This window comes from Scardinius erythrophthalmus, assembly GCF_964197995.2.
Source record: "Scardinius erythrophthalmus genome assembly, chromosome: 2".
Classification (NCBI taxonomy): Eukaryota; Metazoa; Chordata; class Actinopteri; order Cypriniformes; family Leuciscidae; genus Scardinius; species Scardinius erythrophthalmus.
In genome coordinates this window covers 12,831,847-12,851,120 of record NC_138222.1, presented here as the reverse complement: position 1 = coordinate 12,851,120, position 19,274 = coordinate 12,831,847, and the positions used below count along the sequence as shown (strand labels likewise).

Below are 19,274 nucleotides of genomic sequence, written 5' to 3'. Positions count from 1 at the left end.
ATGAAACAACAAGAAAAACATAAGAAAAATACTTGAAAATAAACCACCTCATGAACTCAATAGTGTCATACATGTCTCTTTTTACTCTGCATTATTTTAGTGTATTATAGAGTATAGAGTATACAGTGGCCCCAATAACATATTTGCACACTTGAGCTACAATTTGCATTGCACAATTAAGCATGTCTTTGCATTGTAAATATAACAATACAAAAACAAACAGGATTTAAAGGGGACATAACACACACAGTTTCTGCCAATCTCATGTTAATCTTGAGTAACAATAGAGTAGTATTACGTCCTTCATATCTTCGAAGAGTCTTTAGTTTGATTTACAAAATACAGATACAGATGTACCACTTCTTTCCGAAAACGTTAGAGCTCCTGGAGGCGTGCCGTGCAGCGCTGCCGATGACTTCCTCATCCGAACGAAGCACGTTGATGGGCGTGCTCTTGCTTTTGCTCTGGCAGAAGTGCCCATACAAGGAATTCCACCCTTTATGACATCATACATAGCAATACTCGAAAAGAAATTCCAAAACTTATAGACCCCTTAAGGGGTGTATTTAGCACAGAAATACTCTGTCATACGTCCAACTCGTTTTTTTAAACTTTGGCCATGTTTAGCATGAGAATCCAACTCTTTAACAGTGTAAATGAGTCAGAATGCATGAAATAGCATTAGACATCCCCTTTGAGTTTAAAGAAATAAAGCATAAGCATATTTTCAATTAAAACATTTCAAACAATGAAGTTTGTTAGATTTCAAAATGTGTAAAAATAAATATATTATTCAAAATGAAAATGAGTCTTGGACATTGTTTTTGTTGTTTGATTTTAGATGTTTTTTTTTGTTTTGTTTTTTTACATTGAAAATGGATATTTGTTAAATTCTTGTTTTAAGAAGGATCTTGTAGTTCCCTTTCGAGGGAACTTGTGCTGCATCATCGCTGCAGTCCAATGGCATACAGTAATGGAACGTCACAGGCTGGGTGACATCAGGACCAGGAAGCTATAAAGCGCACCCAGACCAAACACTGTCAGCTTCTGGGCCTCAAGAAGCACTCTGTGTGAATTGTCCGTCTTATTTAGTGTTGTTTGTCCAAGTCACAAAATCACAAGACAATAATGGCAAGCAAACAAGCATTTAAATTGTGTGTTCCTTCCTGTCCTTGCTACATCACGGGCAAGGATACAGACGATTTGTTTGGGGTTTGTTTGGGAGCAGAGCATGCATGGTCAGCTTGTGTGCATTACTAGAGATTTACCGCTCTTTCCCTCCTGTCACTCTTCAAGGAGTGTGATCAGGCTGGCATTCCACCCTGGTGGCCCTGCCACCGCAAATGCACGATCCCCTCTACGTTTGAGTCTATTGCGAGGGACAACCAGCAGAGCCTGTTCGTAGGATCTTAGGCTTCTGGAAGGAGGGTAGTGATGAAGAATTTCAGAGAGATGCAGGAGCTAAGTTATGAAGAGATTTAAAAACAAAGAGTATAATTTTGAAATCTATTCTCTGTCGAACTGGCAGCCAGTGCAGAGATTTGAGAATTGGAGAGATGTGGTCATATTTGCGACATTTATGCATAAGTCTGGCCGAAGCATTTTGGACTAACTGAAGACGAGCAATTTGAAAACGTACTCAGTTACTAACGTAACCTCGGTTCTCTCTAGAGAGGTTCTCTCGTACTTGCGTAATATTTTACGCTAGGGGAAAACCTCTTTTCCACAAAATATTGAAGCCAAAAAATTATCCTTAATTTTGCAATAATGTAAAACGCATTGCAGCAGCATGCAGACATGGGCAAGACAGCTCGCGCGCCCATTGGCTGCTCTGCGGCAACTGCACCAGCCTATCGAGAGAGGCCCCTCATGACGTCAGAACCAATGAGGGTGCTTCGCACCCACTACGTCATGTCCCGCCGAAAGCGGGTGGGGCTTGGGCTATAAATACAGCCCCGAGAGGCTGGTTTGGTCAGTTTTTCATCGCCGAAGCGAACCAGAGCGTGATGCATGCACGGCAAGATACGCAAGTACTCGTTCCCTCTCTAGAGAGAACCGAGGTTACGTTAGTAACCGAGTACGTTCTCTTACGAGAGGTTCTCTTGTACTTGCGTAATATCTTACGCTAGGGGAACACAGTGTAAAACGCCGTGCGTGCTTGAGATACAACACTAAAGTCCCAAGGGCAGGTGCCCGGGGCTCATACAGTGCCTAATCACAAGGGACTCACAGAGAATCCGGGAAGATGGGCTAGAATAGCATCATTCCTGTAATATAGAGCTCTAATAAGAGCAGATTATATCAAGTGTTCCACACAGCCAGGGCGAACTCGGCCTGGACTGATAAACATGGGGGACTTACGCACTGCCCACAGAAGTATACAGACAATCAGTGATCGACGCTCTAGCAGTTTCAGCATCCTGAGCCGATAGCATCGGGCAGGCAATACTGAAAAATTAGACCGAGAGCAACTTAGCTTATAAAGCGGGAACCTCGAGGTTATAAAACCTTATAAATGTAGACGGGGAGGCCCAGCCCGCCGCCATACAGATATCTTGCAAGGCAATCCCACTAGACCAAGCCCACGACGAGGCCATGCCTCTCGTGGAGTGCGCTTTGACACCTAACGGGCATTGCAGGCCCTTGGATGTGTAAGCTAGCGCTATAGCATCAAATCCATCTGGATAAACTCTGTTTTGACGCAGCTAGTCCCTTAGAACGTCCGCTGAACAAAACAAAGAGCTGCTCCGTCTGTCTGAAAACAGATGAGCGAGACACATAGGCTCTTAACGCCCTGACCGGGCAAAGGAAGCCTGCGTCCCCTTCCTCTTTAGATACCGGCAGGGCCGACAGGGAGATCACCTGTGCCCTAAACGGTGTATTGAGGAATTTAGGAACATATCCGTGCTTTGGTTTGAGTATGACTCTCGAGTCATTAGGCCCAAACTCCATACGCGTCGCGCTCACTGAGAGCGCTTGCAAGTCCCCTATGCGCTTCACTGAAGCGAGAGCCAGAAGAAACACTGTTTTGAGAGACAAGAGTTTTAGGTCTATTGATTGAATTGGCTCGAATGGGGCACCTTTCATGGCTTCCAGAACCGTGGAAAGGTACCAAACGGGAACCGAGGGAGGTCTGGGAGGATTCAGCCTCTTAGCCCCTCTAAGGAAGCGAATGACCAGATCGTTCCTTCCTAATGACTGGCCAAGCGTTGGTTCAGCGAATGCTGCTATGGCCGCCACATAAACTTTGAGCGTGGACGGGGCTCTGCCCTTATCCAGAAGCTCTTGTAAAAAGGAAAGAACCTCTGACACCCCACAGTGTGTGGGTGAAGTGCCACGCGCTGTACACCAGCTAGTGAACACAGACCATTTTGAGGCTTTCTAGCTTGCGTGATCGTGTTTAACACTCCCGCTGGGAGGTTAACGGGTACCCGTTGATGGCCCACACATGTAGGGACCAAAGCTGCGGGCAAGGATGCCAGATCGAGCCGTTTGCCTGCGAGAGGAGATCCCTCCTCACCGGTATCGGCCACGGGGCGGTACTCGTCAGCTGCATCAGGACTGGAAACCAGGCTTGGTTCGTCCATAATGGGGCGACGAGTAGCACTGGCCATCCGTTTTCCCTGATTCGCTCTAACACCTGGGGTAGGAGCGTGACAGGGGGAAACGCATAGAGCGGGCAGCGGGGCCAGACGTGGGCCAGCGCATCCCTGCTCTTGGAGAAAAATTCCTGACAGTGAGCGTTCTCTTGAGACGCAAATAGGTCTATTTTCGCTCTGCCAAATGTCCTCCATAGCAGTTTGACTGTCTGTGGGTGTAAAGACCATTCTCCTGCCGGAAGATTGTTTCTGGACAGTCTGTCTGGTCCCACATTCAGGTGGCCGGGCACATGCACTGCTCTGAGCGAGCACAGATTGTGCTGAGCCCAGACCAGGAGGCGTTCCGTCAGCCTGTGAAGGGTTCTGGATCTGATATCTCCTTGGTGATTTATATAAGCCACCACTGACATGTTGTCCGAACGGACCAGGATGTGGTGTCCTATTATCTGGGGACAAAAGCGCCTCAGCGCGTTGTCGACTGCCATCATTTCCAGGAAGTTTATGTGTAGAAGCTTCTCCCGTTCTGACCACTAGCCGAAGAACGGTCTGCCCTCGAGTAGCGCTCCCCAACCCGAGGTTGAGGCGTCCGTAGACACCACCTTCACACTCGAGGAAGTCCCCAGGCTTACACCTGACCGGTACCAATCGGTCGCTGTCCAAGGTTTCAGAGCTGCGATGCATTTCTGATTGACCTTGAGGCGCAAGAGACCGGAGGTCCACGCTCTGTGCGGAACGTGCGGTTTCAACCAGTACTGCAGCGGGCGCATGCGAAGCAGACCCAGCTGAAGCACTGAAGATGCTGAAGCCATCAGACCCAGCATCTTCTGAAACTTTTTGAGCGGGACTAAAGTGCCGTGGCGAAAAATTTCTGTCACGCGCTGAATACTTAATACTGCGGCGACAGTCGTGCTGTCATAGACAGCGAGTCCAGTTCTGTACCCAGAAAAGATATTTTCTGACTGGGAGACAGCGAACTCTTCGCCCAATTGACTTTGAGACCTAAATTCTCGAGGTGATCGAGTAATATGGTCCTATGTTCTATGAGCTCTGACTGTGATAGAGATAGAACCAGCCAATCGTCCAAATAATTCAGCACTCGTATGCCTCGGAGCTTGAGGGGTACGAGCGCTGCATCCATGCAAATCGTGAATGCACGAGGTGGCAGGGATAGGCCAAATGGCAGGACTGTGTACTGATATGCCTGGCCCTCGAAGGCGAATCTCAAAAATCTCCTGTGACATGACGCTATTTGTATTTGAAAATAAGCGTCTTTCAGATCTATCGACATGAACCAGTCCCCTTGGCAAATTTGCGAGAGGATTTTCCTGGTCGTGAGCATTCTGAACCGCCGTTTCAGAAGTGCTTTGTTTAGTCGTCTTAGATCTAGAATGGGTCTTAGACCCCTGTCTTTTTTGGGTACCAGAAAATATCTGCTGTACATGCCCCCTTCACTCTGAGCTTGTGAGCATAATTTTATCTGTAGAAAGACCCGGGATTTGAACACGGGTCTCCCGTGCGAAAGCCCAAGATTCCACCACAGCACGAGAATATAAGAGCGTCAACATGTTGGCGTTTGTTTGCAGGCGTGCGTGTAATACAACAGGCTCGTTTACTGCAATATTGCCATTTCCAGTCGCCTGAACTTCAGAGGGGAATGAGAAATGTGTGAGAAATGGAGGCTGGTCCAGCCTCAGCGGGACTAAAAGCACTCTCTTTTCTCATTTCGCCAGCGACGCACGCAAACCATAGAAACGGTGTCTGGGTGCAGGCGAGCGGGTTGTACAACGCGCTCGTTGGCTGCAAAATGCACATCTGCAGTCGCCTTTTTAAGGGAACTGACAGTGCGAAGCATTGACGGCATAATTTTATATACCGGCAGACCCAGGATTCGAAAACGGTCTCTCGTGCGAAAGCCTAAGATTCTGCCGCTGAGCCACAGGGGGGGAACACATATAGGCCGCTGTACGTGAGCTGTATCGTTCAGTTTCGTTCCACCAAACGGGGCACTAATTTTTCTTTTGCTCAATATGTTCAACGTTAATAAAAGGTATCCAAGCAAAAAGTTCTCCACGCATTATCCTGCAGTTAATGAGAAATTGTAATTTATTGGCGCACTATATTGACTGCGTATTGAGACATATAAAAGGGTTGAGCTCGATTTTCAACCAATCAGCATCGAAAATGTAAGTAGGTCACAGCCAAAATCAAGCCAATATCACTACGCGCATGTAAACAGAGGAGGACGTAAGCAGCGCATCTTCATCTGATAGCGGCGATCAAGCTCGATTAACACCCGTAAAGTGTATTCTTCATGTCGGAAAAGATGGTGGGAAAGGTCCGCAGCCCTTTACTGAAGTCCGATGGGGAAAAATCAAGCAATGTGCGTAGGAATGGCTCAAACGTCGGACACTACGGAGCTAACGTTAGCTATTGCTAATAAACATGTTGCCCTCCTGGACAAACTGGTCTCTGATGTCCCAACAACTACGGGTTTCACCCGGCCTGATATCGACGTTTTATAGTCTAGACAAAAAAAAAAAACGCTTGACTTGTGTGTATGTGCGTGATGGGTAGGTTAAGGGGTCGAGTTAGTGTGTGGGTGGGTGTGTGTGTGTGTGTGAGAGAGAGAGAGAGAGAGAGAGATGGGTAGGTTTAGGGGTCAGGTTAGTGTGTGTGTGTGTGTGTGAGAGAGAGAGAGAGAGAGAGAGATGGGTAGGTTTAGGGGTCAGGTTAGTGTGTGTGTGTGTGTGTGTTTGAGAGAGAGAGAGATGGGTAGGTAAATAAATAAATCAAAATTAAATCTTGTTTACAATAATCATTCCTGTGAATATGTACATGTAGTGCAGTTACTGCTCATGTATGCAAATTAACAATTCACCATTAAATGTGTTATTTTTAAAAGTGTTTTTCTTTGTATACTTTTGAGTTTAACTTGGAGTGAGATTTGGGGGGGGGTTGCAAAAAAAAAACTTGCATCACAATAAGTGTATTGTGATTGTCAAAACATTTTAGTAACTAAACTGAATTTTGACAACATGTTACAATGTTTATATGGTACAATTTCTGGTAAGCTAAGTTTTGTTTTTTTGTTTTTTACAAATTTCTTAAAGAAATTTCACGATTTCAATTCTTGTGATTTGATTTAATGTTGACTCATTTGGATAAATATTAGGTACACAAGATAGGCGTTCATTTTTCTCAAGAAAAATAGGCTACACACAGACAGCCCTATCAGCTGGTAGTATTATTTAAGGTTAAAAATAACTCAAATTAAATATAATGTGTTTTTATTATACTAACAACTTTATTTAATGATATAAGTACAAATATAATAAATATGTAATATAGTACACACATATTTAGCAAAATACTCTCTATAGCACTTTTTCTAGCCAACTAACATGCCTATATTATGGTCAATAAATGGCTTTCCTGAGAATGGATGTGTGGTGTGAGAGCGTGTGAAAAGTGTCAATTGCGTGAGTCTCACGGTGAATGCGTGAGAGTTGGGAGTTCTGTTATTATATTTTGGCTTAATTCTATTTGTTATTCAGATTTTACCTCAAAAATTACCTTTGAATTGGAACAACATAATGAGAAGTAATTGGGATGTTAATGTTACAGTAGAAGTTTTCTTGATAATCTTATCATGTTTACTGTCCCTAGATAGCAACTTCAGGTATATCACACATTTCAAACTGTTTTAAAATTTCAAAATTTTATTTTGTACTTCAAGTGGTAATTCGGCATTTTTGGGTTTATATAATAACAGGTTTGAAAGTGCAAAATTCCCTATGTTTTCCCTTTTTTTCAAAATGGGCACCTTTATCATAATTTTTCTCAAAAACTGCAAGATTGTGTGTGGAGAAATTTTTCCTAAGGAATCTCTATATATTTCTGATATTAAATATGTGGAACGAAACCCTATTTCTAGGCCTCTTTTAGGCTACTGACAGCAGCCTATCTCTCTCTCTTCACACACACTCACACACTAACCTGACCCCTAAACCTATCCATCTCTCTCTCTCTCTCTCTCTCTCTCACACACACACACACACACTAACCCGACCCCTAAACCTACCCATCTCTCTCTCTCTCACACACACACACACACACACACACACACACACACACACACACACACACAAACCCGACCACTTAACCTACCCATCACGCACATACACACAAGTCAAGCGTTTTTTTTTTTGTCTAGACTATAAAACGCCGATATCAGGCCGGGTGAAACCCGTAGTTGTTGGGACATCAGAGACCAGTTTGTCCAGGAGGGCAACATGTTTATTAGCAATAGCTAACGTTAGCTCCGTAGTGTCCGACGTTTTGAGCCATTCCTACACACATTGCTTGATTTTTTCCCATCGGACTTCAGTAAAGGGCTGCGGACCTTTCCCACCATCTTTTCCGACATGAAGAATACACTTTACGGGTGTTAATCGAGCTTGATCGCCGCTATCAGATGAAGATGCGCTGCTTACGTCCTCCTCTGTTTACATGTGCGTAGTGATATTGGCTTGATTTCGGCTGTGACCTACTTACATTTTCGATGCTGATTGGTTGAAAATCGAGCTCAACCCTTTTATATGTCTCAATACGCAGTCAATGTAGTGCGCCAATAAATACACTTTTCTCATTAACTGCAGGAAAATGCGTGGAGAACTTTTTTCTTGGATACCTTTTATTAACGTTGAACATATTGAGCAAAAGAAAAATTAGTGCCCCGTTTGGTGGAACGAAACCCTATTTCTAGGCCTCTTTTAGGCTACTGACAGCGGCCTAATACACTTTCAGTTAGCACGAGCATATAGGAGAGCATCAACATGCATGTATTCATAGGCTCGTTTGCTGCAATATTTATATTTCCAGTCGCCTGAAGAGGGGACTGAGAAATGTGTGAGAAATGGAACTTAGTCTGGGCTCGGCGGGGCTAAAAACACTCTTTTCTCATTTCGCCGGTGAGTGACGCGTGAATGGGGCGCAACTAGGGCGGGGTAGCTTTTCTTGTAACGTAAAGAAAAAGCTAACCCCGTGACCGTCCGCTCCTGACATCCCCTGTGAACGGAGCAGTTTGCGCGGCTCGAACAGAGGGAGAGCATATATCATCCCCCCACAGACGCGGCTTCTTGGTCTACATCCACGACGGAAGCAGCGGCACGCGGCGGCCGCTGTCCATCAGGAAGAGACTCAGCGAAGCAGGTGAAGCAGGCGGGCGCACCGGCGAGCTTTGCGGGCTGGGGGAGGTTCCGGGACCCATTGAGCACAGCGCTTTTACGGCGCGGTACCGCGGCGGGCGGAGGTGCAGTCTCGGAGAAGGATGCCAGGTGAGTCCTCAGAGTCACCGTAGGCATTAGTTCCCTCAGCGAGCGCAAGAGCTGCGTGATCCTCACCAGGAAAAGGGGTGTCTTGAAAAAGACGCCCGGCTCTTTTAGTGCAATGAGAGTGTGTGTCGCGTCGGCGAACACACACATACACAAAACACAGTTGCAGAGAAAAGGATATTACGCCGGAAAGCGTGAGCAGGAACGGCGACTGAAGGCGGCGAGTTGTCGACCAGCAGCTTCAGATGCATCACTAATCCCGCTGAGTGCTTTTATCAGACGGCGCAGCTTCTTCCTTTTGGGATCCAGCGATGCGTGAGCTTCGCTGAAGAGATGAAAAATTGACCAAACCAGCCTCTCGGGGCTGTATTTATAGCCCAAGCCCCACCCGCTTTCGGCGGGACATGACGTAGTGGGCGCGAAGCACCCTCATTGGTTCTGACGTCATGATGGGGCCTCTCTCGATAGGCTGGTGCAGTTGCCGCAGAGCAGCCAATGGGCGCGCGAGCTGTCTCGCCCATGTCTGCATGCTGCTGCAATGCGTTTTACATTATTGCAAAATAAAGGATAATTTTTTGGCTTCAATATCTCGTGGAAAAGAGGTTTTCCCCTACAGTAAGGTATTACGCAAGTACGAGAGAACCTCTCGTAAGAGAACTTGATATACCGCAATATAAGGAATTGCAGTAATTTAGCCTACACGTAATAAATGCACGAACAGCAATTTCCAGAGTTTTTGGGGTGAGAAAGCCTTTGATATTGGCTAACAGATGAAATTGGTAGAAACTGGAAATAAAAACTTCCCGAAGTGTACAGGAATGCACTATCGGGAGTTTTAGCTCCACCTCTGTTGACATTTGTTCTCGAGGTAAGAAAGTTTTATGCAATAAAGAATCTAGTGGCTCAGATCTCGCGTTTGCCGAAGCAACACATAGATAAAGAGAATAGAGAATATAACAAAGGGAACTGAGCAGACGGGAGACTCCTTTCTTTTGTTCCTATTTTAGCATGCTAACGAATTATGTGAATTTCTATGAAATTATGATTATTTTTTTTTTTTTTGTATATTAAAACTATTCAGCCTTTCATTAAGTCTGTGTTTATTTGTCTGGTTGATTTTGAGGAATTAAGTGATAAATACTTATCTGACTTTTAGAAGTTGGATTTATGTATTAGTTCATCCTTTCATCCAGACAGCGTTAACTTGTCTGGTTGATTTTTGGCTGCTTTTAATTTTGAGGAATTAAATGATAAATACTTATCTGACTTTGAGGAGTTAGATTCATGTATTAGTTCAGCCTTTCATCCAGACTGTGTTATCTTGTCTGGTTGTTCTTTGGCTGCATTTAATTTTGAGGAATTAAATGGTATAATACGGTGCTGCAGCTGTCCAGCTCCTTGGAGGTGGATGTGCTGAGCTTCGAGTCGGGGGAATTTTAAGATTGCCATCTCAATCCCCTGCGTATGAGGAGCATGTGGAGGTTTTAACCTGTGCTGTTAAACATCGATTGGCCGAGAGACAGGGCGCTCTGCGTCCCTGTGATCGACTTGCTTCAGCCAATTAAAAGCTGACAATGTTTGGTCCTCACGTCACCCCGCCTATATGTTCCGTCATGCCACTGGACTGATTTCACACATGTGCCTCAGACGCAATCACACAGAGGTGTTCCAAAAGAGTCAATGACGATGACGCAGCGACCCGTTCCCTTCTCAGGGAACAAGGGTTACAGTCGTAACCAGAGACGTTTCACAATCTCAAGGCTTGTAATGTCTGTAAACTGTAACTGTAAAACTTGAAACTCTATATTATTATTGCAAGTGATGTGAAAAATGCTTGCCACTGCTGAGTAGACAAGAAATAAGAAATGCATAATGCTATAATATGCAAATTATACATTATAGTATCTGACTGCAAGTTTAGTCAGGCTGCATTCAAAGCAACTGCAATTGCATTTCAAGAAAACGGTTTGCACAGTGAACTTTCAACCAAATAAACTGAACTTTGATTATGTCCACACCAAAAGTATTTTGCTGCATAGGGCCATTGCTAAAGATGTATGAATTATGTATGTGCATGTTAATATGTTAGAGTATGTGACTTCATAGATGAGAATTATACACATGCATACACTTGTGAAAACTCACATAGTGGTGGTTTTTCCGGCTCCGTTATGTCCTAAAAACGAGGTGATGTGATCTTGATAGAAGTCCAAGCTGAGTCCATCCACAGCCAGTTTATTTCCCGTCTTATAGATCTTTACGAGGTTGCGGATACACACACCTGCCTTAGTTCCAGACGGAGACTTTTCCAAGTAACCTGCATCACACACATTCGTTTAGAAGTTTTGATAAAGAACCATTATACATATCTGTATGCAGTGTGTGTGTATTTGTACCGTTCTGGTCCTCGATCTCATTAAGCAGGTCGGGTTCAGCATCAGATCCCACCAGAGTTCCACACCAGTATGAGGAAGTAAAGGGAAAATACCAGGGCTTTGGGATACCATACTGACCTAAAGAAAGACACAAACAACTGTTCACACGCTGATAAATCAAAGTAAAAGCAGGCTACATTCTGGATATATAAATATGTCCAATTTTTATCAGCATACATACAGTCCGGTATACTATTTACACACTACCAAGTTTGGAATAATTACGATTTTTTAAATGTTTTTGAAGGAAGTCTCTTATGCTCACCAAGGTTGCATTTATTTGATCAAAAATACAGTTAAAAAAAAAAAAGGAATATTGTGAAATATTATAATTTAAAAAATGCTGTTTTCTATTGTAATATATTGTAAAATGTAATTTTTTTACATTTATTTACAATTTTTGAAGCAGCACAACTCGTTTCACCATTGATAATAATAAGAAATGTTTCTTGAGCAGCAAATCAGCATATTATAATGATTTCAGAAGGATCATGTGACATTGAAGATTGGTGCAATGATGCTGAAAATTCAGCTTTGCATCACGGAAATAAATAACATTTTACAACATATTCAAATATAAAAGTTATTTTAAATTACAATAATATTTTATTTAACTTTTTTTGCTGTATTTTTGACTAAAAAAATGCAGCCTCAGTCAGCAGAAGAGACTTGTTTCAGAAACATTAAAGAATCTTACCAACCTCAAACTTTTGATCAGAACTGTATGTCACATATTATATTGAACTTTTTTTTAATCTCAAAACAGCAATAACTTTTTTTTTTTTTATCTCAAAACAGCAAGAAAAACAAAATAAAATCAAAAACAAAATGATGAAAACGCGTAATCTAAATATTTTCTAGGTGTATCTATCCTGTCAGACTGTCGTACCTGGAAAAACGTTCTCGATGTACCAGGTCATTATCCAGTAAATGAGAGCGTCAAACAGCATCATGAAGATGGAAACGATGAAGGAGTAGCGGTCGTTCTCCTGTGGACTGACCCGGATGTTGCTCCACTGAATCCCGATGCCTTGCTCTTCATAACGGGCGAAATTCTCACAGCCGTATCCAAACGCCACACATGAAAGCAGGCTCTATTGGGACAGAGGCGGAGAGGTCAGAGACTGGCTGGGCCCTCCTGCCTGCTCCATGCCATTAATGCAAATGCTTCCCTCCTGTGTGCATTTTTACTCAGGTATGAATATGAGATCAAATCAGCAGCATTGCCACGATCCACAATTTCAAAGTAAACAGTACTGCTCACATTAATGGGCCTGTAGGCTCATTCATCTAGCCTAGACAGCGGCGCCTGAATGTCAAGACGCTCACACACACACACACACACACACACACACACACACACACACACACACACACACACACACTTCTGATAAGAAGAAGACATCCACACACTGCTGAATAGAGCGGATATCTTTGCGTGAGATAAAGGTCACTCTGATTGGTCACAATGACGGAAATGCAGCTGTAAGTCATTAAGTTGGTCTTTCTCTTTCTCAAAGGGCAAAAGTGCTCCTCCATTGCTCTTCTCTTCAGGTGTGGGGTCACTGCTATAACTCTCTCACTAATGCACACCCTCAATGGAGATGAATGGAGCTCCAGGATGAGCTTCTCCAGAGATCGGAATCTGCTTCTGTGGATTTGTACCTTAAGAGGACTTGAGTGTTTCATTCACTGTGTGAATTAAATGAATGTACAGTTCAAATGACACATCATTTCTCAGTCTTTTCTTTCCTCTCGTCATGTTTATAACTCTGTCTCATCCTCTCCTTCTGCTTGTTCTTATGAAAAAGAGCCACACTTTGACAAACTTTTAAAAAAGTACTAATCATGTCAAAATATACTTCAAAATAATATACTTAAGTGGGAACTGAATGTAAAGTTTTTGGACTCTTAATTGTAGCTTAACAACAATTAAATGAAAATGTATTTTAGTTTGAATATATCTTTATATGTAATTCAATTAATACTACTGTCTTTGAAATAGGTTAAAGGGACACCCCGACTTTTTGGGACTTTAGCTTATTCACCGTATCCCCCAGAGTTAGATAAGTCCATACATTCCCTTTTCATCTCTGTGCGTGCCGTAACTCTGTCTGATGCACCCACCGCTAGCCTAGCTTAGCACAAAGACTGGAGGTGAATGGCTCCAGCTAGCATACTGCTCCCAATAAGTGACAAAATAACACCAACATTACACCGTATACATACTGGGTGTACCTTTAGTGTGTGCTGCTTAATGTACTGACAAGCATTTATGGTAAACTAACTACTAACTACTTTTTGTTGAAACTAGTACTGTATGTCATGCACTTAAATAGATTTGTAATTACGCATTTGTAATGATGAAGCTGCTTTTTTTTTCCTCTTGTTTTTTGGCATATAAAAAAAAAGTATAATAAAAAGTAGTACAGCATAATTAAAAAAAAAAAACTCATTACAAATAATATAGGCTACTTTAAAGGAGTATACTTAAGTGTAAACTGAAAGTAATGTTTCCAGACACTTAATTGCATGTGAAATGCAATGCGTTTTTTTGCAGAATCTGTTAGTTGAGATCACGAAGAAGCCTCTGCATGTTTGAGATAGCAGTATTGGTATATTTAAAAGCGTACATTTTGATTTTGAAATCGGCTTGTTTTTCGGAGATTCTAGCACGCAGTAGGGGCGTGTCATTGTCTGTGTGTATTTCCATACTGAATAAGCCGGCGTGACTACTTATTATGCAGCGCTCTGGCCGGGTCTATCTGATTTCAAAATTCAATGAAGATGGACGCCAATAACATTACGATGTCCAGCAATCGATTTAAATAGTAGGTTACATGGGGTTTAATTTGTCGTTTAATGAGATGTAGCCTAATTCATGTTGTCAGTGCCAATATATAGATCCGCCAATTTAACTAACGTGTATCTTAATGGTCCAGTGGTAGAGCTTTCGCCAGCCGTGTCAGAGCCAACCGCCAGCGTTTTTTTTTTTTTTTTTGTATAGTTTTTTCTCTCTCATCAAAACGATTATGTTCAGCAGTGGTTGTATATCAAGCAGGGACACGCAAACGTTTGCATTATGTTTTGTGATATTAAACAGAACGAATAGAAAGTATACGCAACGGATTGAAGCGCGCGTCGAGTGAAGACAATGGGGTGTGTGCGCAAGCCACACGAGAAAACACTGCATCTGCGCCACTGATCGCCGCGGCAACGAGCACTTTGATCACTTGATTTAAAAACTTATTTAAAAAACGAACGAAATGAATGCTATAGCCTACTAATAGCCTACTCATATATACATATCACATAGCACATCCTGTTTTTGATTTGAACATTGTCTAGAGTTTATCTTATTTTTTATTCAGTGTACACAAGAGTTGCCTATACAGTTTTATCGGTAGATGCTAAGAGACATTTATTTATATATTACCTGCAAACTTTATTTTTTATTTGATGGCACATTTTCCTGGCCTTTCTGCTTCCCCCGTGCTTACAGCTTTACAGGGGGGTATGGCTTATCTAAATGAGATGTAAATGAGCCCTATTGTCACTCCCAGCAGGAGAAAGGTGAGAATCTTCAGACGCTGTTTTCTCCCCTTTGTGCGTTTTTGAGTGCCTACCTTTAAATGGCCATAACTTCTCCAAATATTATCAGATTTCCTTGTGTTACACAACGTTGGAAAGCTTGGAGACTACACTTTAAGAATATGTGAATAACTCAAAATGCCCCAGAACCGACATGTGTCACATATTACTAAAACACAGATTTAAAAAATGCACTTTTCCTTTGAACTTGACATTGTACTTGAGTGTGTAAAGAATAAAAGTGTACTCTCTTCAAGTGCACTTAAGTGACCTTTTATTTAATTGATATTACATTATCTGCAAGTAGTTATTTTTAAAATATACTTTTAAGATTTGAAGTACACTACAACAAAAGTACACTACTTTTTTGACAAGTCTAAACTCTACTGTGGATCTACGTTCAGCATTTGATGATTTGATGTATTAAGACATTAATTCTCCAGGCTGGTGTAGAGGTGTGTTGAATGTCTCACCGTGGCAATCTTGGCGCCAAAGCCCAGGACGTCCCTCCAGGCGTAGCAAAGCACATGAGGGAGGTAGAGCAGGAAGTAGATGAGACCCCCACAGGCGGCTGCCAGATTCGCCCGAGAGAAAAACACACTGATGAAAAAGCACTGCATGACAGTTGCCACGCAGAAGACCAGGAGGAAGACAAAGATCACAGAGGGGTCACTGTATCGCAGAATCTTTCCATACTAAAAGAAAGAAAGAGAGATAGAAGAGAAAAGAAAAGAAACATGATGGAGCCACATTCTTGTAGTTATGTCTTGTCACACAGTTGTTGAGACACATTCAGCCATAACTGCGTGAAAGCTTTACGGAGCCTTTAATGAATGCTGTGTTTGAGCTTCCATGGATGCGTCAATAATGCAACCTGATAATTACAAAGCAGAACAACACACATTGAAAACCCACTTGTCTAAAAGAAGGGATTAGATCTGTCAAGAGCAGAGAGAGAGAGAGAGAGAGAGAGAGAGAGAGAGAGAGAGAGAGAGAGAGAGAGAGAGAGAGAGAGAGAGAGAGAGAGAGAGAGAGAGAGAGAGAGAGAGAGAGAGATGATTAAAAGGCAGGTCTGTGATTGAATAAGCGATAAGCTTCATGGCTCTGGTGGGTTGAGGTAAACAAATCATGTATGATTTTGAATATACAGCAAAGAGACATAACAGAAGCTCATTTGCCATGTGTCAAACCTGCTGAACCCACACAGAGTCACGCTGCCCACTGCAAAACCGTCCATTTGCAAACACTGCACCATCTGATCCTACACCAGCTTTTACTCTGAGAGCAGTGGTTCTCCGCAAGTTGATTGGATAATTAATGAAGAAAATGATCGTTGTTATTAATTTCATGGTAAGTGCTTCAGTTGTCTCACTTTTTTTCCATAGTAATTTTTTAGAACTGCTGTGAATTATCCTAATTGTAACATCTAAATTCACTGTTTTTATTCAAGTTAAATAGATTATTTAGTATCACTGAATCAACCTAAATACAATAATTTATACAAACAAAACTCATTTTTATTAAGTTTATGAACCACTAATAGAGCAAAGCTGATCAAGCTCACTGATCCAGTTTATTTCAGATCAGATCTTGGATCCAGTGTTCCGCAGTGTTTGTAAATGGCAGTTAATCAGCATTAATCACCTTGAGAATGATAGTGAGGAGCGCAGCGCTGACAGCCAGAGGCAATGTGCTGCTGATGGCCCAGCTCAGCCAGTAGGTTGAACTCTTCAATCCCATCATCATCACAGTCTCCTTCAGACGTGCCTCCTTCTCTTGAACAACACCCTTTACTATCAACGCAACCGAGAAGATCCACGCTAATGTCATATATAGAGGCAGGGAGCGTGTCAAAGATCGCAGAAACCTACACATGCACACACAAGACAAGCATTAAAAACTTAATCCCACACTTCTTTAAAAGAGTTATACAACAAGAGTAATACACACACACAAACAACTTCCCAAAACAACGTGTTCTCGAAAGCATTTAAACATGTTTTCTTTAAAGCATTTAACTAGCCTGGTAATACAATCTCTGCTACTTCGCTTTGCTTCGTAGACAGAGTCTGGCATGGCACAATTGAAATACCGGAGTGAACATGGCTGTGAACAACTTTTGCAGATTATTTGAAGTAAATCTATGCATCCACGGTACAATCAGTGTCTACATCACGGCTCTCAGCCGCCCTCTGTTCATTGATTGGCCGGCTGTTTTCAGGACGGAGGAAAACGGAAAGCTATTACGCTGTCTCAGACTGAGTACAGAAGCAAAATGAAATTGAGCGGAAGTACAAAGTCTGACGTAGTCAGGCTAGCATTTAACATAGAGTAGAATGTGCATGTAGAATGTCTACATAGAATGTGCTATCTGTCACTCAAGACCTGTGGTAGGCAAGAGTTACCCCCAGATCATCTGTCCTCATTTGACTAGATCTATCTGCAGTCTAAATCACTAGGAAATTTTGTCCATAGGGCATCACAGGAACTTCACCCCACTAGCTTGAGATCTGCTTCACAGCTAGATGCTTCAGGGTATTTTGTAAAGAAAGGGAGTCTCAGTCGCATCAGCTGATAACTGATGTACCCCAGGGTTCGGTCCTTGGCCTGCTTCTCTTCTCAATTTGCACAACATTGCTGGAAACAATCATCCTTTCTCATGGATTTCTTACCACTGCTATTTCTTGTATTGGCCTAACAGCCAGTCAGTACAGAACAAAAAGAGTAAAAACACAAAGAGGCACAAGAACTTTCCTGAACCTTCATTGTTGCTGTACCTCAATAGTGGAATAATCTGTCATTTCTCCATTTTAACAGAGTTTTGCAAGACACATCAAATAATAACTCTTCTATGGGCTCTTGACTCCATCTATTATGTCGTAGACATTTTAAACTGTATATTAAACTAACCATGTTTCTAACATCTAACCTTATTTAACATCTAACATTTGAACAGGATGTAGCCTACTGTACGAAACAAATGGAAAACTTGTGACTTTGACTGTGTGCGTATTAGGGATGGGACGGTATGAAAATTTAATTTCACGATTATAGTGACCAAAATTATCGCGATTATCATTACTATCACGGTTTTGCTAAACCGAGATGAAAGTGTTCAAAAATAGTTGATGCTCACACTGAAGACATTTCAACAAGTTTTATATTTGAAAACCAACAAACAACAAATAAAACAAGCAGCTCTATGCATTTTTTAAAGCATTTCCTTCCTTATAATGACGGTCGTCAATAGCAACGTATTATAACACTGCGCACATCCATTGTAACGGCCACCTAGTGTTAAGCAGTGTTCATGACATGAATGTGGATGTGCCTTTAAGATAACTTTTTCTATGGCGTACGTTATTGTATGCATGCTGTTTTTATGTGAGCGCGCACGCACAGTGAGAGTCAGATTGATCACGCAAAGAGGAAGATGACCGCTCTACTGCTGACCGTTGTTTTATTATAATGTGTTTACTTCCACTTTGATTTGTAGCGTGTTTTAGAGTGTTTCCTTTTACCTTTTAACATTCGCTCTTCGCCATGTATGTGAAGAGTGTGCTTAACTGAGAGAAAACATCTAAAAAAGTCTCGTGGAACTACCAGTTAATTTGCACAGTCTTGTATTCTTCATCTGGGCAGACTTAAAACTCTCTGACAGACGTTACAACATGTATCACAATGGACGCGCTCTCTCATTTCATTCAAATACAACTTGCCGTCTTGCGTCTCCGTTTTTAATTGTATTCTTGAAAATTAAATCAGAGTTAATTTATTGTTTACAGAGTTTGATAATATTGCTGTGATCATCTGGTCTGAACGATTGTTTTGTACGCTGTACATAATGGATTTATAAACAGGTAAGATTTAAAACATTAATCTCAATGTCCCCGTAATTATGTGGTAAAAAAAATCGGTGTAATAAGTATATAATGAATATAAATATGTATCCCTTAAATGTCTCTTAATAGTCTTGTTTGAACTTGTTCGTTCGTCTTTGGCTAAGCCACTTGCTGCGAACTTTTCTTTGCGGAAGCTTCACGTTTATTTCAAGTGATTGATATAAAATAGTTCAACTTAAAACAAAATTTTATGCCCAATTATTTCCCAGACGTAGTTTTGGTATTGAGGTCAAAGTTAACTTGCCTTGTGTTCGTTATACAACAGTCGGTAATGGTCACACAACGGCAGATTTGAAGTGTTTCTATTGCAGCGACTTTTTCTTGTGCATGATCTGCTGACAGGGTGACCATCCTCGATTAAGTTTCCCTCAGGACTTTTGTTAAAGCCAAAATGTGACCACACCTCAGAATTGG

At 42.1% G+C, this 19,274-nt stretch overlaps 1 protein-coding gene across 1 annotated transcript in view; it reads right to left on the bottom strand.

The window, feature by feature from the left end:
* LOC308685804 (phospholipid-transporting ATPase ABCA1) overlaps window positions 1-19,274 on the bottom strand; it is a gene marked incomplete at its 5' end in the record, with an annotated part of 250,800 nt that overhangs the window by 122,963 nt on the left and 108,563 nt on the right. Inside the window, 4 exons of the mRNA XM_081357814.1 lie at window positions 11,078-11,249; window positions 11,329-11,445; window positions 12,257-12,461; window positions 15,432-15,653. Of these exons, the coding sequence (XP_081213940.1) occupies window positions 11,078-11,249; window positions 11,329-11,445; window positions 12,257-12,461; window positions 15,432-15,653 (716 nt within the window). The remainder of the gene's footprint in view (window positions 1-11,077; window positions 11,250-11,328; window positions 11,446-12,256; window positions 12,462-15,431; window positions 15,654-19,274) is intronic.